Source organism: Zootoca vivipara, chromosome 15 (assembly GCF_963506605.1).
Source record: "Zootoca vivipara chromosome 15, rZooViv1.1, whole genome shotgun sequence".
Classification (NCBI taxonomy): domain Eukaryota; kingdom Metazoa; phylum Chordata; class Lepidosauria; order Squamata; family Lacertidae; genus Zootoca; species Zootoca vivipara.
Genome location: NC_083290.1, coordinates 2,055,184 through 2,079,746, shown reverse-complemented (window position 1 = coordinate 2,079,746; position 24,563 = coordinate 2,055,184). Strand labels below are relative to the sequence as shown.

General features: G+C 49.3%; 1 protein-coding gene across 2 annotated transcripts in view; it reads left to right on the top strand.

Moving 5' to 3' along the window:
- Positions 1–24,563, top strand: part of SSH2 (slingshot protein phosphatase 2) — a 127,203-nt gene that overhangs the window by 74,362 nt on the left and 28,278 nt on the right. For both annotated transcript variants that reach the window (XM_060268515.1, XM_060268516.1), the window contains 5 exons: positions 10,309–10,412; positions 12,103–12,167; positions 20,902–21,023; positions 23,488–23,556; positions 23,983–24,048. In XM_060268515.1, the coding sequence (XP_060124498.1) occupies positions 10,309–10,412; positions 12,103–12,167; positions 20,902–21,023; positions 23,488–23,556; positions 23,983–24,048 (426 nt within the window). The remainder of the gene's footprint in view (positions 1–10,308; positions 10,413–12,102; positions 12,168–20,901; positions 21,024–23,487; positions 23,557–23,982; positions 24,049–24,563) is intronic.

Below are 24,563 nucleotides of genomic sequence, written 5' to 3'. Positions count from 1 at the left end.
ATCTTAACTTTCCAAAAGCATCCTTCCTTGGTGGCTAGCAGGCAGTCCTTACTCACCCTAGGCGACCAGATTAGTGGCTGTTGGTAAACCTGCTTTTACACCATTGGTGGTATATCCCAGCAGGCTAGGATATTCTGTGGCAGTATTCTGTGACTCCGTCATCGGAATCTCGGGTTGTTTGTTTGAAAAGCAAGTTTCTAGCCTTCCAAGTTTCCAAAAGATTCATTTTGAAGCTGTGGATTAGAATTTCTACAGCTCCATGTTTGCTGAGCAGTATTTCAACGGTTCCAGTGCCCAGTTCAGATCTCTGTTGAGGATGAGAAGTGGAAGGAGAAACTTGATTTTTTTTAAAAAAAAATGCATTTCTGGCACTAGATGAGTCAGCCTGCTCCAGTCCTAAGGGCTTGGGGAGGGTAACAGGTGTTAATTATCCCCAGCCACACAAGAAACCCAAACCAAACCATCTGAGAAACACTTTTGGAAGGTCATAATTCAGGTGTTGTATAGATGTACAAGTGCATGGTGCTCACCTTTAAAATCAACACTGCTTTTGGACTCTAACTCAGAGAATCAATCTTCCTTGGTGTTTGGCATGTATAGGACAAGAGAAACTGAAAGCTGGATTAGCATCTGTCTTTAGAGCCGAGCAATTTGCAGTCAATAAACACATACACACACACACACACACACACACACACACACACACACAACTTGAACTTAAGAGAGCTTGTGGGGAAGATCTCTCCTCCTCAGAGAGGGGAGACTTTGCGGGCGGGACCTAGTCAGAGAGCACTAGGTTTTGAGGATCAAGAAACAGTCTTCAGAGATTAGTGTTCTGCTGTAGCCTTTAGGTTCAATGGCCTGATCCTCAGCTCATGCAAGTCCAAGCAGCTACCGGTACATGGTAGATATGGCCCCAGATAGGCAGTCCTACCCATAAATCAGTGTGTGGAGTGTGTATGGAGCATAGATTTAAAAAGAAGCATTAAGAATTGTAATATAAAATGTGACCCAACTGAAGAAGTGTTCTCTCTCTCTCTCTCTCTCTCTCTCTCTCTCTCTCTCTCTCTCTCTCTCACACACACACACACACACACACACACACACACAATGCTTTGACTGCGCGCCAAGCGGGGGGGGGGGTTCGGCCCCCTGCTTCACCTATACCTGCTGCCGCACTCAGGCAGGCCCTTGGCTGGCCAATAGGGCTGGCCCGTGGGCGGGGTTTACGGGGTTTACCTGCTTTAAAACAGCGCGGCAGCATCCGTATCTCCCCTTCTGCCGCTGCTCCTCAACGGATCTCCCACCCTCCCTGTAGGTCTTCCCTTGGCGTGTTTGCTTTGACCTTGCTATGGACTTTGGTTGGTTGCCCAAGGGGCCCGGTAGGAGTTTTTTTATCCAATTGGCTAATTGGCACCGGCCTCTTGGTTTTTTCGCCTACCTCGTAGCAATTCGTCGCAACTTCTTTCGGTATTTGGCGGTAGGCATTGGAATATGGAGTTGTCTGGTGTGTTTGAGGACTGGTTGTGGCCATCATCCAACCCTCCTCTTATAGGGGTATCCCCTTAAGGGATCCGGCGGTCGTGGATCCTTTCCGACGCCCCGCTGGGGGGCTAGGGCCATGGCACGACCCCCGGTGGCACCAGGGGGAGCTTTCAGTTGTATTTGCATCAACAGGCTCCTTCCTCGGGGTGTTAACCTGATATGACCCCCCCGCCGAGCGGGGTGGAGTCATGCTTGCTAGTGAGTCCAATGCCTAAGCCAATACCTCTCACTTGCTCTAACCAATAAAGTTGTGGCCTTATTTTACCCATTAACTCAAATACCATGTGTCACTGTGTCTTTATTTCTCGCGGGGGGGGGGCGGGTCCTCGAACTGCAAGAAAGGGTCAAAACTAGGAGGGCATTTTTGTGCGAAAAGACCGAGCTCAGTCCTGGGACTGAGGCTGGGCTCAGAAACACACCATGTACCTTAATTCTCCATGTGGGTCACTCTCCAAGCTGTTCCGTTGTTTGCGTGTGTGATTGGTGGAATGTAGAAAGAGTTACTTTATACCGAGTCAGACCATTGGTCCATACCGCTCAGTATCATCTGCACTGGCTGGCCACAGCGCTACCTGGAGATGCAGGGGATTGAACTGGGAACCTTCCGCATGCCAACCAGCTGCTCTGCCATAGAGCTGCCGCCCTTCCCCTGAAAGTAAAGCAAGAGGCTAGTCCTCATGACTCCACACAAAGGGCCGAAACAGGAACATGGTAAGAAGCTGGCAGAATTGCTCTGGGGTTTCAGAAAAGGCTTCTCTCCCAGCTCTGCTTGGAGAGGTTTGGGATTGATCTGGCGACCTTCCTTCTACATGCAGAGCTGATGCTCTGCCTCTGAACCCAGCCCTCAAAGCACACATCTTTTTCTGCCTCGCTCTCCCAACCCACGGCTTGTTTGAGGGGGTTCTGATGCCAAGGGAGGGTTTACAATGTGCCGGGGTGCTGCTGAAACGAAGGCGCTTCTTGATCCCCTGCCCCGAAAGTTCCTTTGCTGGACTCATGAATCGACAGGCTGCTTTCTCTTTTCAGAAGTGAGTGCTGACTTCAGATTCCCCCCTTCACCTTGAATCTAATTAGAGAAAGGGCCTGAGTTCCTTGCGTGGCTTCGCCTAAATATAGCTGGGTCTGGGCTCCCTGACTAATATGGAGCAGGATGAGACCCTGACCTCCTTGACTCGGCCTTACAGTCCTATTCAGAGTGACTGCAGTGTCCCAGACTCGCTTAGCAATGCATGGCCAAAGGCAGATTTTGCAAGCGACCCCTCCCCCTCCTGGACTCCGGGTTACTTCTCCAGTTGAGCGTCTCGCTTTTTAATTTGCCTGAAAGGGGCTGAACTGACAGGTGGGATCATAGCTGCCCCTCTCACATTTTGTAATGCAACCTTGCATATCCAGTCCCCAAAAGATCCTGTCCACACGTTTAGGTTAGTTTTGTCTTGCCTTGGTAGGGTTTTGAGGTGGGGGCTTTCCTGGTCGCCTTTGGAGAGCAAAAAATGGTCTCCAGCCAACCATGCAGAGAAAGAAAGCTGGGGCGGGGGGAGAGAAACTTGTAATTTAAGTTTGTTCACTGCCCTGCACACCAAAAAAAATCCAAGTTGCAGGAAAGGAGATTTCAACTAAAAGTTAGGAAGAACTTCCTGACAGTAGCATCTGTTGAGCAGTGGAGCAGCCTCCTTTGGTAAGGGGTAGACCTAGGGGGGGTTTTCCTTCCTTCTCTCCTTCCTTGGAGGTTTTTAAGCAGAGGTTGGATGTGCACCTGCCAAGGATCCTTTAGCTGTGATTCCTGCATTGTGCAGGGGGTTGGAATAAATGACCCTTGGGGGTCCCTTCCAACGCTACAATTCTACGATTCTATGCTAAGCTCTTTGATGTGTCCTAAATGTCTAATGTAACAGGGAGGATAGACTGGTGCAAATGTTGGGATTTTGTGACTTTTGCCGGGAGCATCATCATACCAGGTCGTCAACCCGCTTGCCAATCCACCCTGCTGTTGCCCATTGCAGACTCCACCAACCTGGCGCCCTGCTGACGTTTTGGACGACAACTCCCCACCAGGCTCAGCTAGCAGACGCTGGGGCTGGTGGCAGTTGCAGTCCAAAACATCTCGAGGGCACCAAGGCAGGGGCTGTTCTTGGTCCTGGGCAGAGAAGGGTCTTTGCAGAAGTACGGAGGCTGCCTGCTGCAACTCTGCACGAGTCATTGCTCTCTGGCCTTGCCTCTTGCTACTCTAACTCCTCTGAGTTGGGGAACTTTACCATGTTTGGTGTGGTGGCAGCATTCAGAGTGGCCTGTCCTCAAAGCTTCCTGTTGTGTGAGTCGCTCTCATGAGCACCCAGATCTGTGATTCACAAAGAAACTAGAGACAGCCTTTTTCTCCACACATGCAGTTCTTCCTTGACTCCCACATTGTTGGGTTTCAGGTGCCAGTTGAAAACACTTTCATTTGCCCAGGCCAGAGAAGTTTCATAAATAAAAAGTGTATATTCTTTCTGTTTTAATTGGTTTGTTGCAAAAAAAATAAAAATAAAGCATATGTACATATTTTTAGCACTGTCTTACTGAATGCTGTTGAACAGGCAATACTGTACCTTTTTCTTTCTGTCTCTTTGTACAAAGTCAGGTGTGTTTTTAATACCCCGTTTATAGTTGTATCCATTTCATTAGTACATGATTTTATATTTTAACTTTATTATCAAAATATCCTTGTGTCAAACTTACTTGGTTGTTGTTTTTCTCTTTCTGTGTTGCCTGCTTTTGTCGTTCAGTATTTTTTCAAAACTGATTCATACGTTTGCTGAAAACAACCCATTTCCTGGTGCATGGGTGAAGCCTGCCCCCCCCTTGTGAAAAAGCCATGTGCTTCTGGGTGCTTGCTCAATGTCATCGTTGTTTATTTGTATGCTGCCTTTCCATAGTTAAACCCATGCTCAAGGTGGCCTGCAACAGGAAAAGATTTACATAGCTACAAAAACAGGACAAAAGCAGCCAAAAGCAAATAAATAAAAACATATCAAAATAGACACAATGAAATGAAACAATCCCCACATAAGTCATAGTAAGATCTAAAAATAAAGATACAGAGAATTAATGATGATAGCAGCAAAATGTACATATCAAAAATCTGATCTTGACTGCAGCAAAAAAAAACCTCAGCAATTTTTGTGTCTGTTGCAGAAATAACTTCCCCTGGAGCTTTTCCACCTGGAGTCAGCAAGCAGGCTTTGGTTCAGGCCAGTGGCAGACATTTGTTACGTAACCAGACCGTATCTGTGTGGGTGTTTTTGTACGTTGATAAGATTTATTATTGCTCTCCTGCCTGCCAGTGCCTGGGTGTGTCCAGGTTGCCAGTCAAAATAACCTTCTCAACTCTGGCCAGCTATATGAACTTAATAATAATAATAATAATAATAATAATAATAATAATAATAATAATTTATTATTTATACCCCGCCCATCTGGCTGGGTTTCCCCAGCCACTCTGGGCGGCTTACAACAGAAAAATGAAATAAAATAATTAAAGATTAAAAGCCTCCCTAAACAGGGCTGCCTTCAGATGTCTTCTAAAAATCTGGTAGCTGTTTTTCTCTTTGACATCTGATGGGAGGGCGTTCCACAGGGCAGGCGCCACCACAGAGAAGGCCCTCTTAGGGCTTTTCTCGTTACAAGGCAGCTTTGGGGGCATGCGTGTATTGTGCAGGATCAATCTGTCTTGATGCAAGATGGTGACCTTGCGTGCGGCAACTTTACAACACTTTATTATTCTCTTTATGCAATATCCTGTCCCTATAACAGCTTCCCCCCCTCCTGATCCACTTGTGCACATGTCTTGTGGCTGGAGCCGATGGGAATTGTAGCCCACAGCACCTGGAGTGCGGCAGGTTGGCAGAGAGAGGGTGTGTAGTCCCCAGCCCTGGGGCTTCAATGAAAAAGCCTCTTCTCTCTGTGTGTGCTGCGACCACCTTGTTCGCTGGCAAGTCAGCACAGCTGCCCCTGCAACCCACCCCATTGCCTTGTGGGTTTTCGAGGCACCTGCGGCCGTGCAGATGTTTGCATCAAGCAGCTGTGAGCCGGCGTGACTTTCCCACGCTTGGCGGGGCTGGACTTCCTTTCTCGGAAGGCTCCACTTCCCTGTTCTTTCTCTGCCCAGCTCCGTAATGACGTGTGCGGCGTCTTTCCCTTCTCCTTCTCTCCCCCCCCCCCCGCGCCTCTTGCCCCATCATCTCCTAGGCTGCTCTCTCTCACACACTCTCTCTCTCACTGTGTGCTCAGAGCTGTGTTTACCCTGCAAAGGCAGCTGAAATTCTATGCCCAGAAGACGAAAGGGGAAAAAAACACTTTGTGACCTGCATAGATCATGGAAAAATGAAGCAAGTTCCTCTCCTTTCTCTGCACCAATAACCTACTTATGTACACAGGCGCATAGGAAGCTGCCTTATGCTGAGTCAGGATTGCCTGCAAATCTCCAGGTTTCGGTCTGTCCCCTTGTCCCACCTGGAGATGCCGTTGGGGAATGAATCTTCTGCATGCAAATCAGATGCTGAACTCCACATGGTTCTGATTAAAGGGCTGATTTAAACAGGAATGTAGGAAGGTGGCTTATATGGAGACAGACCAAGAATCTAGTCCTCATGTTTCTTAAAAAAAGAAAGAAAGAAATGGAACCTTCTTATACAAGACCACTGCTCCATCTAGCTCAGTATTGTCAACAGTGACTAGCAGAAGCTTTCCAGGGTTTTGGGCAGCTGTCTCTCTCAGTCCTACCTGGAAATGCCAGTGGGGATTGAATCTGAGACCGCCATATATATATATATATATATATATATATATATATATATATATATATATATATATATATAATTTATTCATTCAACTTCTTAGCTGCCTTTCTTAGCATCAGATCCCAAGGTGGGTTCCAGAAACACAGTTCTACGAAACCGCAAAACAAGAAAAGCATGTAAACTTCTTTTTTTAAAAGTTTCATATTTAAAAACAATTCCATCTATATGAAACCAGCACAAACGTTCAGAAACAAATGTTTAGAAACGTGTGCAAAGCGGTTAAAAGTAGTTCCCATGAAAGATGCAGGCTGGAATAAAGAGGAAGGTCTTTGAACTGCGCTGAAAAGACAGGGACAGCTTACAAGCTTTCTAAGCACATCATGAGGGCTAGAAACTTGGTGAAAGTGCAAGAAATAGAGCCTGTGATGTGAAGGGCGGGACGAGTCCTCCAACCAGTGCAACATCCTGTTTTTGTGGATTTGCAGCCGTTCATATACCGTACATGCCTCCTGTGCAAACTTTCCTTTTGAGTAATAAGCAATCTCTGCCAGTGTTCACCTGGGGCTTATCTCTGAAGCTGATACGTGGCGTGCTCAGATTTGCATAGCCGAAGAAAAGGTGTGCGTTCTGCTTCACCTGTCTCCAGGTGAGCTATGAGGCTGGGTTGTATTTCTGCAACTCTGCCCCATAATAATCTGCTTTGGGTCTTCTTCCTTGTCGTCCGTCCGTCCCCCATCTCGCCCCCCCCCCAGTTTTTGGGTTCCTGTTTTTGTATTGAAGACAATTGCTGCTTTTCTGTTCATTCTGTTTGTCTTCATTTGACCTTCTCGGGCCTTCTCACCTCCCGCCTCTGGTTATGCACGAATAATCTGTTTTTCCACATTCTTAAGAGCAAAACCTCACTTAGTTAGCCTCTCCAATAGGGCCTGCTTTGGAGACTGTGTGCTGGTTAGCCTTTTGAACATTTTCTGGTAAGAAACCACCCGGTTCAAGGAGATCTGGAAGGGATAAATTTGTGTGTGTGTGTGTGTGTGTGTGTGTGTGTGTGTGTGTGTGTGTGTGTGTGTGTGTTGCATTGCATTGTGTTGCATTGCAGAGCAGCAGCCAAGGGAGGCCTCTGCCCCAAGGAGCACCCAATCTAACTTTTGGCAGCACAGAAGGTGAGAGAGGAAGGAAGGAGAGAGGTCTGGAGCAAATGTGAACAAAAACTTTTGTTTTAGCTGGGGATGAGATGCTGAGCTTTGCAGAAGATGCAGATTTTGAGGAGCATCGAGTTAGGGTAGGGAGCCAAGAGGTAGACCAGCTGCTGTGCATGCCACCTGGGAGCAGAGTTCCCAAAACCTCTGGTCGGGGGGGGGGGGAGGACCGCTTACCAGCATTGCAAAATTGTTACCTGTTTAAAGCAGCCTTCCTGGGGGCTGATGGGAGCTGTAGTCTCAAGCATGCAGAATGGGGCAGATTGAGAAAGGCCAGTTTAGAAGCTGATGTGGATGTGGGTCAACCCTGAAAGAAATCCCACGTGGTTTGGCCTTCTCTTCTCTGTCTCTCTATAAGCCACGCCAAGCGAGATTTCCTCACTGGAAGTCAAGAGCTCCTCACCTGGTGATGGGGTTCAGGTGTGCCGAATTGTGGGCATCGTGCCCAGAGCTTTTGAGAAGCCGAGGCTCGATAACATCCGGGGTGGGATGGGGTGGGGCAATGTTTATTCCGTGACGTGGGAAGCGGAATGGTTAGATAAGGTCGTAAATGTTGATGATTCAGCCGCAATAATAAAAGGTGATTCATGGCCTGTGGCACCGTTGCTGGCCGGCCTCCGCTTTTGACATGTTACTGGTCCTGTGTTTTTCTTGCAAGTTGCTTAAAGGGGGCATAAGAAGATCAGAAGTGAGCCTGGCTACTGGATCAGGCCAGAGGGGGAACATCTAGTCCAGCTTCCTGTTCTCCCTGTGTCTGAGCAGATGACAGATTTGGCCACCCCCACCCCTGGTTTAGAGAGATGCAATTAACCTGTGGGACTCACTTCCACAAGATGTGGTGGTGGTGATCATTAGCTTTGAAAGGTGATTAGGGAAAGGGTCTATCAGTGGCTACTAACAGTGGCCACTTAATGGAACTGCCATGCCATTGCTAGTAATACATTTCTGTCTCTCAGTCCTAATACTTCCTATTAATTAAAAAAAAATCACCTCACGTACTTTGGAAGCTAAGTGTTTCCTGTTCCTGAACTTCCTAAGGGTCCTGAATGTATTTCTTCTGGAGCCGCTCTGCTGCACTTTTCCATCAGATGATTTTCTGGGCAGCTCACAACAGATTGCGGCAATGCAAAAACAAAACAAAGCGCCTTTCCTTCCAGGCATTTGCCAAGAAAGCATTTGCAAAGTTGGCCTGTTCTTTATCTAATTCCCCTCCTCTCAAAATAAAAAATAAATAAATTTTATAGGTTTCTTTTTGCAGCAGGCTGGGTGCTTTAATTAAACTTCCCTTTCTTTAAATAAACCCCACTGAAGATGCCAAATAGACTTGCCTGGTTCATTAAACATGAGAAGGAAAGGGGGGGAGGCAGGAGGAGAGGTTCCTTGTCTCTCTTGGGAGCATTTAAATCTTGGCCGAGTTGAGTTCTCTCTCTCTCCCTTTTTAAAGCATGGGGCAGAGGGAGTCCTTTTGGCAGCGCCGGGGTGAGTCTGGATCGCTTAGCACCGTGGTTTCTGACTGACCCCTTTTTAAATAAATAAAAAACACACAAAGCAAAACAGCAGCAACTTTGTGTGTGCGAGAGAGAGCGTGGGCCCCGGCTTCTGCGGAAGAGATCGGGAGTGAGACTTCTAACCACAGACAGGGCAGCTGTAATGGATTTCGCAACAGATTGCAGATGTCTTTTCAAATAAAAATAGGGCATTTGAGAAGCCAGCCACCTTAAATGTCTGGGTGGTTTTTCGTGTGTGTGTGTTTTAAAGAACCATTTCCGAAAGGCAGGCTGCTGCTGCTGCTGCTGCTGCTGCTGCTGCTGCTGCAGCAGAACATTTGCAGAGCTGCCTGGGCATCAAAATCCCCATCAGACTGGCACGTGGCCTCTGAATGCCAATTACTGAGGACCCTCGGTGGCAAGAGTTACTGCTGCTGGCCTGCTTCCCATTTGGGCACTGCAAGAGCAGGATTCCCCTTTTGCCTGATCCAGCAGGACTCCTCTGATCTTTAGCTGTGATTTCTGCCTGGCAGGGGGTTGGGCTAGATGCCCCCTGGGGGTCCCTTCCAACTCTACAATTCTGTGTGCCCTGCTAGCAAGCAGTCCATGGAGACAAATATGTGCAAGAGCGTCTCATTGTGGTCCTTCCAAGCCTGCCCTGTGTCCCCTTCATGCGCTCAAACCCCATCATGGTCTGACCCTGCGTATGGTGAGGCCACGTTTCAGCATTCTGTTGTGGGGGCCCCTTGTAAATAGCTAGAACATTTGCAACCCCACTTTTCCTCCCCGGGTGCTCAAGGCTGCATATGTCCCCGTCCCTCTGCCTTTTAATAAAAACCTCCCAACGACCCTGCGAGGCAGGGGAGGCCCAAAGAGAGCGACTGGTCCAAGGTCCACCCAGGGTGGGGTTGGACCCAGGTCTCTGTGCACCTGCTACTCTGAGCACTGCGCAGCACTGCCTCTTCAGGATGATTGCAGCACTGTTGATGACTGCAAGCCATGAAAGGGTGTGTTTGTGTACGGAGGCAATTGGTGATGGAGACGGGGTGTGTGTATGAGAGAGCCCCACAGCCACTCTGCCCCAAGCCCCCCAGTATGGCTCACCCAGTGACATAAAAAAAGGGGGGAGGCTGATTTCATGCCATGTTCTTCCCCCACTTAGATGACAACAGTGCTGTTGTTTTGGGTCCATGACCTTTTCATGCCTTCCCCCAACAGAATATATATATGAGGTTTTGTTCCCCTTTTAGCTAATTCTCTCTCTCTCTCTCTCTCTCTCTCTCTCTCTCTCTCTCTCTCTTGCAGCATTAGCGAAAGTTTTCTCACGGTAAAAGGTGCCGCCCTCTTCCTCCCGCGTGGAAATGGATCCTCGACCCCCAGGATCAGCCACCGGCGCAACAAGCATGCAGGTAACGCCCCCCTCTCTGTACCTTCCTCCCACCCCAAAATCAAAAAGACCCAGGTCTCTCCTTGGGTTTTTTGCCTATTTTGGGCTGCCCATGAAAATGGCCTCAGGCCAGCCTTCCCCATCCTGATGTGCTCCAGCAGTTTGGCGTTAGAGTTCCCATCAGCCGCAGCCAGCCACGGGGCTGATGGGAGTTGTAGTCCAAAAGAGCTGGAGGGCGCCAGGTTAGGGAAAGGCTGTCTCTAAGCACTGTTAAGTATTTTCAGATTTTATATACATCCCGCAGCATACAGAGGAATACCGGTAATTCAATACCACTCCTTCAGTAATAAGCAGTGGTGTTTTTCCTTCCGCATTGTCAAAAAGTAAGATCTAGCAAGATAGTTATCTGTTGTAAAGTCTAACCTTCTACTATAATTAACACCCTGAAATTATGCTTAACCCGCAAACAAACCATACCCAAGTAATCCTGAAATAAAATTGAAACTCATTATTTTACTTTCTGTAATTATACAGTATAATCATTGCGAACGTTCTGCGTACAGCTCAAGTAAACAGGCTTTTACAGATGATGATAGCCTGTTTTGGAACCGTTTACTAAATCAGCGGCATTGCTTCCTTAAAGACCTTTCCCCCCAAACCAGAAAAGGTCATATGTTAACATTTTGTTTTGCTGTTCCAAAGTAAGCCTACAATACCTTTCTATAATAGGGGGCGGGGGGAGCCTTAGAGCCAGTGGGGCAGGTTTATCTGTAAAATTGCTCAGTCGTTAGAGCATGAGACTCTTAATCTCAGGGTCGTGTATTTGAGCCCCCCGTTGAGCAAAAAGATTCCTGCATTGCAGGGGGTTGGACTAGATGACCCTCGTGGCCCCTTCCAACTCTGCAATTCCATGATTCTTTGAAATATGGCCCCTGGTGCCTCCCCCAGGACTCTCCCCTGTTCATACCCTGCTCTGCACCCTCCCTGAATGCTTTTCCCAGCTGGAATGTCTTCCTGAACTGTGGTGGTGCCTCTGTGAGCATTTGCGGCAGCCGCCACCTGAGGCAATTATATCCATTTGCCTAATGGATGGGCCGGCCCCAGTCCATGATCCAGAATTCCACTCACCCAGGGATGTGGCCGCAGTGGCGGGGCGGTGTTGGCCTGGCTGTGGTGAGGAGGAATCCCGACAGCCTCCAAAAAGACGGTCTCTCTCTTTCCTTTGTGGTTTGAAGATGGGGAGGCAGGAAAGTCTCTTGCTGCCTCCTTCCTTCGCCATCCTGCAGCTCTCTGCATTGTCATCTGCACATGCCAGAGGACCAAGGTTCATGGGGAGGAGGTGGTAGCAAGGCCTTGTAAGCAAAGCTAATACTTGCTGGACCCCTTCTCCATGGGCCTTGAATCCTGGACATGGAAATGTTTGGGATTTGGAGGAGAGAACTTGTGTTTTGTTCATTTGATTTAATGCTCTCATATCCCACCTTTTTATTCAATGAGCTCAAGGTGGTGTATACGTAGTTCTTCCCCCACTCCTCATTTAACCACCACAACATCCCTGTGCGGCAGGTTAAGCTGAGAGGTAGCTGCTGGCCCAGGACCACTCAGTGCAAGTTTCACGGCCAAGTGGGGATTTGAGCCTGGTCTCCCAGGTTGTAGACTTAAGCACTGTACCAAACATGCTCTGCACCTTGACCCTTCCTTCTCCATCCCAGGTGACCTCCAGCAACACCTCCAAGCAATGTTCATGCTGCTCCGCCCAGAGGACAACATCAGGCTGGTAAGTCTCGCACACATGTCCTTTACTGACACCTTAGGGCAGGCATCCCCAAACTTCGGCCCTCCAGACGTTTTGGACTACAATTCCCATCTTCTCCAACCACTAGTCCTGTTAGCTAGGGATCACGGGAGTTGTAGGCCAAAACATCTGGAGGGCCGCAGTTTGGGGATGCCTGCCTTAGGGTGCCTGTGACAATGCTTCTCCCCCTTGCTGTAGTAAAGTGCCCTTGGCGTCTCGTTCCTCCTCTCTGTGTGCCCTCCCCTCTCTTATGGCTCTGCTTGGGAACTTGATGCACAATTCTGATACACACCCCCTTTGAGAGAGAGGTGTGGAACTCAGAATTCAGAACCTTGGAAATCCCTGTTTTTAAAGCTTCTAGTCCTCATGGTTGACTCAGCAAACAGGCAGGCATCTTCTCCTGAAACTCTGGGAGCAGCGAATGAACAAACAGCCGTGGCATTCAAAGCAGGGGAGGGCAGTCAGTGCCCTTCCTGGCCCTTTAGCGTGAACAAAATCAGAATAAATGAATGCAAATAAAGACTTAAATAACCACTGAGAGTTGGAAGCAGCCAGCCCACATCTTCCTGGCAGAGTAGCCATTTGCATACAGAAGACCCTAGGTTGGATTCCTGGCATCTGTGGTTTGGAAGGATCTCTGAATCAGGGGGTAGGGCAGACCCCTCCCTGGCCTGAGAGGCTGTGGAGGGCTGCTGTCAGTCAGAGAAGATGCTGCTTGGGCTAGATCAGGTACCCCCAAACTGTGGCCCTCCAGATGTTTTGGCCTACAACTCCCATGATCCCTAGCTAACAGGACCAGTGGTCAGGGATGATGGGAATTGTAGTCCAAAACATCTGGAGGGCCGAAGTTTGGGGGTGCCTGGGCTAGATGGACCCGTGTTGTTCATACACAGCTTCCTGTGCACTTTTAAGAGGATTAGACAAATTCAGGGCAGATGCAGGCACCAGTGGCCGCTAGCCACCATGACTATATTCTCCCTACAGTGTTTGAGGCCTCTTGAGAACCAGTTGAGGGGGGCTCTCAAGGGGGGGAGAGAGCTGCTGCAAGGCTCAATTCCTGCTTGCGGGCTTCCCTTTGGGGCATCTAAGTCACCACTGTAAAGACAGGAGGCTGGACCAGATGGGCTGCCCCATGGCCTGATCCAGATGCAGGGCTCTTCCGATGTTCTTCTGATCGTTTGCCAAATCCTAGAACCAGTTCATATTCCCACGAGCGGTGCAGAGTTGAACTACGGAACCTGTTCCCACGGGAGGCAGCGATGGGCCACCAGCCTAGATGTCTTTAAAAGAGAAGTAGACAAATTCATGGAAGAGGAGAGGGCTACTGATGGCTCCTAGCCAGGCTCTGCCTCCACGGCTGGAGGCAGCGATATTTCTGAATCCCAGTTGCTGGAAACCCCAGGAGGGGAGAGTTGCTCTTGTGCCCGGATCCTGCTTGCCATTTTCCCGCTGGGGGATCTGGCTGGCCGCTGTGAGAACAGGATGCTGGTCTAGGTGGGCCATGGGCCTGATCCAGCAGCCTCTTCTTACGGAGCAGGTCATGACCCCATCTTCCCCCCAGTGCTCATCGGGTGGGTAGGGGTGTGCTCAGCACTGCCGCCGGCTCCCAACCGATCTGCAAATCATTGTTCTGCGCTATCACTGACGGCTTTGTACATTTTCCGTGGATAGCTTTCTTGGGTTATTTTTGATAAATTGGGCTTTCAAGCAAGGAGAACGAGGGGTCGCAGACGGGGACAATGGGGCCGCTTTGTGCAGTACCAAATTGGGAGCACCAAAGTCATGCCAGGGTCACTCTTTGATCATCCGCTCCTGTTTGTGCTGGGCCAGTGTCAGTCGATACTCGGAGCTGTAGGGGTAGCAGGAAACTTTTGCGTGGCCAATCCCTGGGCAAAGGAAGGTCCTCCTTCCTTGGATGCCCTAAGAACTGACTTGATTAGTGATTTTATTTTATTTTATTTTATTTTAGAGTGTTAAGGACTGGCTTTGAGAAGACGGTGTTGCCTACTGGTCGAATTTAATTACCTCCATGTATAAAAGCAATACAAGAAAATGGGAAGAGAAAAACTTTTCCTCCTTTTCTTGAAATGCTAGAATTCATGGACATCGAGTGAAGATTCAGGATAGGTAGAATAAAGCACTTCCCGCAGTGTCTGGGAGGTGGGACTTCTTTGCTTGCCACCTGTAACAACCGGAGGCAGACTTCATTTCTGTTTCTGCGGTGAGAGAGCGTCACTTCCTGGGCTGCCATGCTCAAGGCCTTGCTGCTAACCCAGGCATCTCCAAACTGCAGCCCTCCAGATGTTTTAGCCTACAACTCCCATGATCCCTAGTTAACAGGACCAGTGTTCAGGGATGATGGGAATTGTAGTCCAAAACATCTGGAGGGCCGAAGTTTGGGGATGCCTGTGCTAGCCCATAAAAGCCATTAACAACTCAGGACCAGGTTGCCTGAAAAGACCCTCCCGTCTGCCCCCTGTAGACTTGTGAGATCACTTAGATCAGTCCAACAGGTAGATCGTGATCTACCGGTAGATCGCTGGACGTCTGTGGTGGATCACTGGCTCCCCCCACAGAAGCTCAACAACTTTGAGCTGAACCCCTAAAAAGGGGGGCTTTTCTCCCCCCCCAAAAAAACTCAACAACTTTCAGCTGAACCCCCAGATTACTGCCAAATTTTAATTCAGAAAGTAGATCGCAGCCTCTTGGGAGTTGGCCACCCCTGGGTTAGATCATTGGAGAGAAATTTTACTCGTGGCACCATGCCCTGCAGACATCACAGGGCAGTGACCCCACAATGGTCATATGTGATGCGTTACCCACCAGCTGCTTCAAATGTCATTTAGAGAGACTTTCTTTTTTTGCCCAGCCCATAAGAATTGACCTTGTTGTTCCTGGATTCCTGTTTATGTAACACTGCTTTTTAACATGTTTTTTTGGTATGCTGCTAAAGAGATTTTTTTTTTAAAAAAAAGCTAAGCAGTTTAGAAGTGCTTTTATATAGATAATAAATATACAGAGCAAGCACGTTTAGACGTGCTTCGGAACTCAGCTTTCCTTGGCAGAGGAGTTGGGATTTATTGATTTTTTCCCCCCTAAGCATGCCCTTTGATCTGTGCAGCCCTTCCGAAATCCAGGGATGAGGCCCTTTCGGAGGAAACATTTGTCCTTTCCGGGATTATGGAAAAAGTGCTGACGTTGGTCAGAGCCTAGAAATGACGCCTAACTCTGTGGTCCACGCCAGCTTTCCAGTTTAGAAATAGCCCCGGTTAACGAGCAGATAACAGTAGGAAGTTGCTATATTTACACTTGGTTCCCAAACTTGAGGGCGGTTGGGGAGGGATGACGATTGAGAGAGCGACTCTTCTATGTTGAACCTGTCCTGTTTGCTTTTCCTGAAGGGTAGTTTTTGGTGGCCTTTCAGGGCACAGTAGTGGAGGTCTGGGTCTCCAAAAACCAGTAGTCCTGTTTTGGGTCGTCGGGAGCCATATGGCTGTAGAATGACTGCTTGCTGGGCAGGAATCATTACAGCAAAGTGTGGACTTCTTGGCTAACATCTCTGAGAGATCAGAGCACTTACTTCCCATGCCAGAGGTCCTGGGTTCAAATTTGGTTTAAAGGGACCCTGGGTATCAAGAACGGAAAAGGCCTTTCCCAAGGTCTTGGAATTCTCGGCCAGAATATGCAGAACGGACTTTGTATCACAGAAACAGAGAGTTGGAACGGACACCGTCCCCCCCCCCCCCCGGGTCGCCTAGTCCAACCCCCTGCAATGCAGGAATCCTGGCCAAAGAATCCCTGACAGATGGCCATCTTCGCAAGAGGTGGGAGATACTATTTCATAAAAGGTAAAGGGACCCCTGACCATTAGGTCCAGTCGTGACCGACTCTGGGGTTGCGCGCTCATCTCGCATTATTGGCCGAGGGAGCCGGCGTATAGCTTCCAGGTCATGTGGCCAGCATGACAAAGCCGCTTCTGGCAAACCAGAGCAGCACATGGAAACGCCGTTTACCTTCCCGCTGTAGCGGTTCCTATTCATCTACTTGCATTTTGACGTGATTTCGAACTGCTAGGTTGGCAGGAGCTGGGACCGAGCAACGGGAGCTCAGGGATTCGAACCGCCAACCTTCTGATCAGCAAGCCCTAGGCTCAGTGGTTTAACCACAGCGCCACCTGGGTCCCATATTTCATAGCAAGGGGTAAAAATGCCCCCAAACCATTGGAGCCTTCCCCACTTTAGCTTAAAGGCAGTTCTTAGGTTGGCAGGGCAGAATCTGCTGTTCCGCTATTTGTGTGAGACTTGCACATAGCAGCCGACCAATCAATAGCTTTGACCAGGACAGATAATTTAGTTCATTTGTTTTTTAAACCATGGGAGGGGTCGAGTATGCTGTCTCTTAAGCCCCGTGGGGATATGCATACGCTCAGACAAATTTCAGAGGTTTTGCTGCAAAACATACCTAAGCAGCAGAACCTGGTGGGCCGGTCTTGTGATTGGTACAAGCAGCATTTTTAAACCTCCTAGATTGGAGGACCCAGGGTCCAAAGCAGCCTCTTTGGACTGTGTGTCCCACCCATCCACCCTCTTGGAAGGACATCCAACAGCGAGCAGGGAGGGGAATGACTCCTCCTCCTGCCGGTCCTAGAAATTTCCTCCCCTCCACCCTCGGCGCTCAGCAAATCCCATTTCGGCAGCTTGAGGGCAGGCCGTCCCCTTTGCCTCTCTGTGCTCTGTTTAGCAGTGATCTTATGTCAAAAACCACCCTGCTAATTATTGCTGCCCAGATTGGTTTAGCAAGCAAATTAGATTACGCTAATCCACTTGATGCCAGACAGGCCTTTGGAGAGCTAGCAGGAAGCCGGAGTCCATATAGAGAGTTAAGGGGAAAGAAGCTGCACTTCCCATTTTAGCGTCTGCTGGCTTCATAGCAGGACATGCCTTGCACTGTATAAAGCCCTGCCGGATCACATTAAACCAGGGGGTTGCCAACGTGGTGCCCGTGGGTGACTGCGTGCCCATCCATACTGTCTTAACATACCTGCAAAAGGTCTCAGGAACTATCCCCTTCTTTTAAAAAAAAACCCAATGCACAAGAGGGGCTTTTTGCTCTTACTGCTCAGTTCCTGTTTGTGGCTCAGCTTCTCCCGCATTGAATATGCACCCTTCGCCTAAGACATGCCCATATTTCATTGGTGCAAATGTGTGAGTGCCTTTTGCCGCTCCCATCAAGGAGAGGAGGGCAGGCCCACTCCAATTTGCGGTCCTCTCTCTCTTTTCTCTTTTATGGGTGGCAGCTGTTATGCCATGGGGACGTGGGTGGCACTGTGGTCTAAACCACTGAGCCTCTTGGGGTTGCTGATCAGGAGGTCAGTGGTTCAAATCCCCGCGATGGGATGATGATAATAATAATAATTATTATTTATTATTTATACCCCACCCATCTGGCCGGGTTCCCCCAGCCACTCTGGGCGGCTTCCAACAAAATATTAAAATACAGAAATCCATCAAACATTAAAAGCTTCCCTAAACAGGGCTGCCTTGAGATGCCTTCTAAAGGTCTGGTAATTGTTGTTCTCTTTGACCTCTAGTGGGAGGGCATTCCACAGGGCGGGTGCCACTACCGAGAAGGCCCTCTGCCTGGTTCCCTGTAACTTGGCTTCTCGTAGCGAGGGAACCGCCAGAAGGCCCTCAGCGCTGGACCTCAGTGTCCGGGCAGAACGATGGGGGAGGAGACGCTCCTTCAGGTATACTGGACAGAGACCGAGGATGAGTTCCCGTTGCTCTGTCCCAGCTCCTGCCAACCTAGCAGTTCGAAAGCACACCAGTGCGAGTAGATAAATAAGTACTGCAGCGGCGGGGAGGTAAATGGTGTTTCTGTGCGCTCTGGTTTCCGTCACGGTGTCCCTTTGCGCCAGAAGCAGTTTAGTCCTGGTGGTCAGAAAACTGTGGACAAATGCCGGCTCCCTCGGCCTGAAAGCGAGATGAGCCCCACAACCCCATAGTTGCCTTTGACTTTTAAAGGATCCAGGGGTCCTTTACTGTCAGGGTTGTTACGACTTCTCCAGAGTAACGACTTTCCACATGCTTGTCTTTTAACAGTCTTTATTAGTGCACCTTATTTACAGTGTAACGAGCTGTTGGTTGCATGTCTCCTCATTCCGATCCAGAATCCGGCACTGCCCCTTTTCGCGACTTGGAACCAACATAAAAGCCTCGGGACAGTGAATCTCCTCCCCTTTCTCCTCCTCCTCAATTCCGGTGTTGGGGGGAAGGGTCTACGGTCTGCCTTCTGCCTGTCCCCCCTTCCCGTCTCTCCCTCTTCCTGCCTGTGTAGCAGGGGCTCTCCTGACTCACCCCTTCAGACCCCGCGCTTTCCTGACTGCTTGGAGATGGGCTGCTTCTGATGAGGGGGGGGGGTTCTCTGTAATCCCTCCCCCTTACATTTATTATTATTATTATTATTATTAATTATTATTATTATTATTATGCCGTGCCCTCATGTACCCACTGGCTCAAAAAAGGCTAGTGGAGGAGAGGGCTATCAATGGCTGCTAGTCAGGATGGCTGTACTCTGCTTGCCTATTTGGAGGCAGCAATGCTTCTGAATACAAATTGCTGGAAACCACAGGAGGGGAGAGTTGCTCTTGTGCTCAGGTCTGGCTTGTGGGTTTCCCACTGGGAACAGGATACTGGGATAGATGGGCCATTGGCCTCAGCCTGCAGGCACTTCTTACGTTCTTAAGTCTGGCACCTGCTACTTAACTAAAATATCTCTGCCTGTGCTGGTTTTCTGTGCCACCAGGGACCAGATTTGTTCCTTTGGGAAAGCCCCCAGCGAGCAGGATTTGCAGGCTCAGCCCTTCCCCTATTTGGCACCCACTTTCCCAAGTTACACTGCTATTGGACATGCATGCTCCATTTTGGCCCTCGTGGGACAGTTGTACCCGCTGGCAAGTCAAAGGAAGTACGAGTGTCGTACAATAAAACCACGTACTCATTCGTAACTGAAGCTGGTGCTCTGTTCTGTCCCACAGATCTGTAGGGGAAAGCCACCGGGCGCTGGGGCCAGATTTCCCATGCCTTCCTGGGGAAAACCACGGTTTCTAACTCTCCGCAGTTGGAAGCTAAGTCACATAAGACTCCCGAGGGGTCTCTGGGGTGGGATTTGTTTTACTTGCACCGGTGCCGGAATGCCACTTCCTGTAGCCTCGAGCCTGCCCTGGAGGAGCCCATCCGAGGTCTCAGGCCCTCCGCCAGGGCCCTCCCGTTCAGGAAATTCTTAGAAAAGAACCACGACTATTTAGCAGAAGTGGTTCTTTCTGTGGTTGGGCTGCTCTAGGCAAAATAAAATAAAATCCAAACACACCCTAGATTGGCCAGTTATCATAATCAAGACGTCCCTTCTGCGGCAGTGCCATGGTTCATCTTGCAGTCTGCGAGGTCAGAAAACATCAAGCAGAATGCAAATTTCTCGGGAGTGGAGCTAGGAAGCTGTAAGAAGAAAAAGGATGCGCCGAATGCCGGGGGTCAGCCCCACCCCTGCCCGGGGGCATCTTCAGGCCACACAAAGCAAGTTCCTCTTGGCTTCTTGTAAGCGGCTGGCGCTGCGTGACGCTGGCTTCCTGGCATGCTGCGTCAGCACCCATACGTATCTTGCCGACTTGGCATCAGGATGGGGAACCGGTGGTGGGAGGATCTGGCATATATAGTCTTCCTTGTGCTGACTCAACTCCTCCACAGTCTGGAGCTGAACCTCACTGGCTATTCTTGGTCCGTACAGCCAAGCGCCCGTCACCTGTTGTTCATAGGCGGGCTCATTTCCTATCATAGAATCGTAGAGGTCGAAGGGGGAACTCCAAGGATCATCCAGCCCAACCCCCTGCAATGAAGTACATGAAGTCAAAGTTTTCCTCTCTGATCATGGGGGGAGTTCTAGTTTTCTTGAAGGGTGGAGGGATTCTGCAGGGCACTTCCGGAGGTTCGGAGCAGGTACACTCACACACACATGCTGGTTGAAGCTATTCCCTTTATCCAGCAGCTCAAAAAGAGTTCAGCAGAGTTTGGGATGCCGCATTGAACATCCCGAGACAATCTCAGGTTTTGGGTTTGTTTTCGTTGTTTCTTTTTAAGAAGAGAAAGCAAGCCTCCTGGCTGCAGAGCGAGGTTTGAAAAGGCCACGGATTTGATGCAGTCTTCAGGAGTTTTCTGCGCTGGCACAGACCTTGGTTCCTCCACAGGCAGTCTCTCAGAAGATGCCCTGTTTTGCAGACATGCAGAGTTTAGGGGATTTGCTGGGTTCCGTGTGCTCTTGGCGCCCTGGGCTTGAGTTAATGTTGATGCAGAATTGCTGCCCATTGAGTCACTATTTTCTTTTAAGGTGGCACCCTTTTCCTGCCAAACACTTCTTGCTGACCTTCCAAGCCCTTTTTCCGTGGGCTTTGGCTCGTCCTGAGAGACAGATACGTCTCCCCTCTCTCAGAGGCTGGCAGAGGTGCAAGGAGCGCTCTTGCTCTATGGCAGAGTCACCTGCATTGCAGGCAGGAGGTCCCGGCTCCAATCCCCAATGACATCTCCAGGTAGGACTGGGAGAAAACTCCCTGCCTGGAACCCTCAAGAGCTGCTGCCAGCCAGTGTAGACAGCAGTGAGCCCTGGTGTAGAATATGGAGAGTGGGCTCTACAAACAGTTGATAAGCTTCTCCCCTTCTTTTCCCAGGCTGTGAGACTGGAAAGCACGTACCAGAACCGCACTCGATACATGGTGGTGGTCTCAACTAATGGTCGGCAGGACACCGAGGAAAACATCGTCCTGGGAATGGACTTCTCCTGCAACGACAGGTAACGTGGTGAATTGGAGTGAGAGAACTGACAAGGATGTGCAATGTTTTATCTCTTTTTTTGCAAGTTCTCCAAGAGGGCTGTCAATCATGGGGGGGGTTGGATCATTGGGGGGTTTGGAGCTGTTTCCCTCTGAAGAACGGGTTGAAACATTTATAGGATCACAGAATTGTAGGGTTGGAAGGGACTCCAGGGATCATCTAGTCCAACCCCCTGTAACACAGGAGTCACAGCCAAAGAATCCCTGTTGTCTAGACTCTAGATTGTTGTCTAGAAAACAAAGGTGCTTAAGAGGAGTGTCACCAATCAGGTCCTCACTGTGAGTGCTGGAGGCTTCCCCAACAACAGCAACAAAAGTGGTGTTGCCACAGAGCACAAATTTCTAGTCCTCGAGGCTGTGACGCATGTTGGTGCACCACAAATCTCAAAGCAGGTGAGACTTCGAATGAGCTGGAGTGAAAATTACTTAATTCTGATTGTATTTTTTCCCAGAAATATCATTGAAGGGATAACATTTATTACGTATGCAACCCTGTTTTCTTTGTCGTAAGCCACTCTGAGCTCGATTTTGTGTGTGTGTGTTTGGAAAAGCAGCATACAAATAAAAGGATGAATGAATGAGTAGCCCATCGTTCCTCCAAGGAGCTCAAGAATGGTGCACCTGGTTTTATCCCCACACCAACCCTGTGGGGTAGTTAGGCTGAGAGGGAAAGATTGGCCTAAGGTCACCGCACTGAGCTTTCTGACTGAGCAGGGATTTAAACCCTGGTCTCCCAGGTCCCAGTCTGACACCCCTGCAAACCCCTGGCCCTGCTCCCTGCTCTGTTCTGGGCATAAAGTGGTTCGGCCCGATTTCCATCTCTGTTTGGTCTTGTTGATGGTGGGTGGAAAAAGTTTTCCCATCCCTTCCAGCCCTGCTTACGTATCTCTTGCTTGCTTCCTCGGACACTGAATATCCCTCCCCTCTGACCCACTGAGTATTTACAAACCCGATATAGCCTTGTTGCTGGGGGCTTTGGTGGAAGCGGTAGGTGGAAGAGATTCCTAAAAATATCTCCAGTCTCTTTGGAAAGCTGTTCAGAGGTGCCCTTTTTCTCCTCACCTCCCCACCCCCTTTCTTTCCATGAGTTAATCTCATTTCCTACACACACACACACACACACACACCTCTACCTTTAAGAAAACCTCCCCTGATGGCTGGGGGTTCCTTTTTTTGTGGAGGGGGTGGGGTTGTCGGCAGACCCTGCCTGTGTGTGATACCCTCTCTGTTGGTTAACCATTTAAAAAAAATTACACGGCTCCTTTCCAAGGTGTCCTGCATCCAAACTGAGAGTGGAAACAATAATACTGGTAATGTAAAGAATAAGAAAAATGTCTGTGCATTTATCTCACTCCTACTGTTTCCTCCAGGTTAGAGAAGTCCTGCCTGGTATTGTTGTTATTTTGCTATGAACTCATGAAAAAAGTGGGGAGGGGAGAAAGGGCCAGTAATTAAATCTTCCCCCCGCCCCTTCATTCTTTTTGTGGGAACAGAAACCGACAGCAAGGAATTGAGAGAAGCTACTCAAGGGGCAATTGACAGGCTGTTCATAATTCATTCTCTACCTTACACACAGAGAGAGCGCTTATCACAAAGCAATAAAACAGTATGAGCCTGTCAGGATGAAAGCAGGGAGTCCTTTGTCAATGTGTCTTGCACGGACAAAGACATTGCAGGAGGTTCCTGGCTGTGGGGAAAGTTCCTGGCTGTGGGGAAAGGCACCGATGAATAATGTTGTGTTCCTCCAGGGGGTCACCATTGTACCCAATGCTAGTCCCATTCAGAGCAGACCCATTTAACGTATTGGCCAAAACTAACTTGGGCGCTTTCATAGAAGCTTAGAAGTGTAGAGCTGGAAGGGACCCTAAGGGTCCTCTAGTCCATCCTCATGCAAAGCAGGAATCTCAACAAGGTCATACATGACAGGTGGCCATCCAACCTCTGCTTTGAAACCTCCAAGGAAGGAGAGTCCACCGCCTCTTGTGGGAGTCTGTTCCACCATGGAACAGCTCTTGCAGTCAAAAAGTTATTCCTGATGTTTAGTAGGAATCTCCTTTCCTGTAACTTGAATCCATTGGTTCGAGTCCTGCCATCCAGAGTAGGAGAAAGCAAGCTTGCTCCATCCTCCATGTGACAGCCCTTGAGATATTTGAAGATGGCTCTCCTCTCTCTCCTCTCAGACTCCTAACATCCAGGCTAAACATCCCCGACTCCCTCAACCGTTCCTCATCAGGCTTGGTTTCCAGACCCTTCATCATCTTGGTCTCCCTCCTCTGCCCACCTTCCAGCTTGTCAATGTATGCTGAAGTCTGTTCCAGTGCTTTAAGACGTCCATTCCCCATGGGCCTTCTTTTTCTTTTTTTGTAAAGGATTCTCTTGCAGAGTTTAAATCATTGTGCCCCCCCTTTTTTTTGTTTCCCACAGCAGTGTTTGTACAATGGGGCTGGTCCTGCCACTCTGGAGCGATGCCTTGATTCATCTGGATGGCGATGGGTAAGAGCCTGTGATTGTCTGGTTTTCTCTCTCCCTCCCCGCCCCCCTCTGCCCCACTTTGCAATGCAGGAAGCATTATTGAGTGTGACCTACATGCAAGTAAATGTTACGGAAGGATCTTGGCCAAGTGTTGAACCATCAGGCAACTTCCAGTAAACCCTGACCCCCTTGTCATCCTTTTGAGGCAGGAGGGCAGCCTGAACCAACATCTGGCCCCCTCCAGGTGTTTTTGGCTGCAACTCCCCATCAGCCTCAGCCAACATCTGGAGGTCAGCAGGTTGGCCAGGGGCTGCCCTCTTTCATAGCCTCCTGGCTCCCAGGAAGGAAGAGCACCCGGCCCTTTTCAATTAGCACTGAGTGTCCAAACCGCTGTCTTTGCTGAAGTGTTGTTTGACTGGGTGTTCTCTCAATTTCCCTTCTTTCCAGGGGCTTCAGCGTCTCGACAGATAACCGGGTGCACATCTTTAAGCCTGTGTCTGTGCAAGCCATGTGGTGAGAGAGTTTGTGTTCCTTTATTTATTTTTTTACACACAGTTTATAGAGAAGGCTTGTGGAGTAGGAAGGAAGAAGTATTCTCAGAAATGTAGGTTCGCAAGAAGCCCTTGGAGGCTGGAAGAATCCTTGGACCTCTTTTGGGTGTGCATCTTTCAGCTGCATTATATATAGAAGCTTAGCTACTCCCAAGACTTTTCATTTGCGCTTAGGTCAGAACTGGTGCTCTCCAGAAGGATGGAATGCAATCACCATGGGCTGTCTTCGATATACCACCAATGTTGCGTTGTGTAGCCAAGGTTGCAAGTTTGATGCCCATATGGGACAGCTGCATATTCCTGCATTGCAGGGCGTTGGGCTAGATCAGGGGTCGGCAACCTGTGGGCCATGGGCCGCAAGCGGCCCATGGGGGCAGTTTAACCAGTCCACAAGCCACCCCCCAACCGAGCTGCCTATTCAGTGAGTTCCCACGCGCTGCGCTAAACCGGCACGGCATGGGGACGCGCTTCCATGGC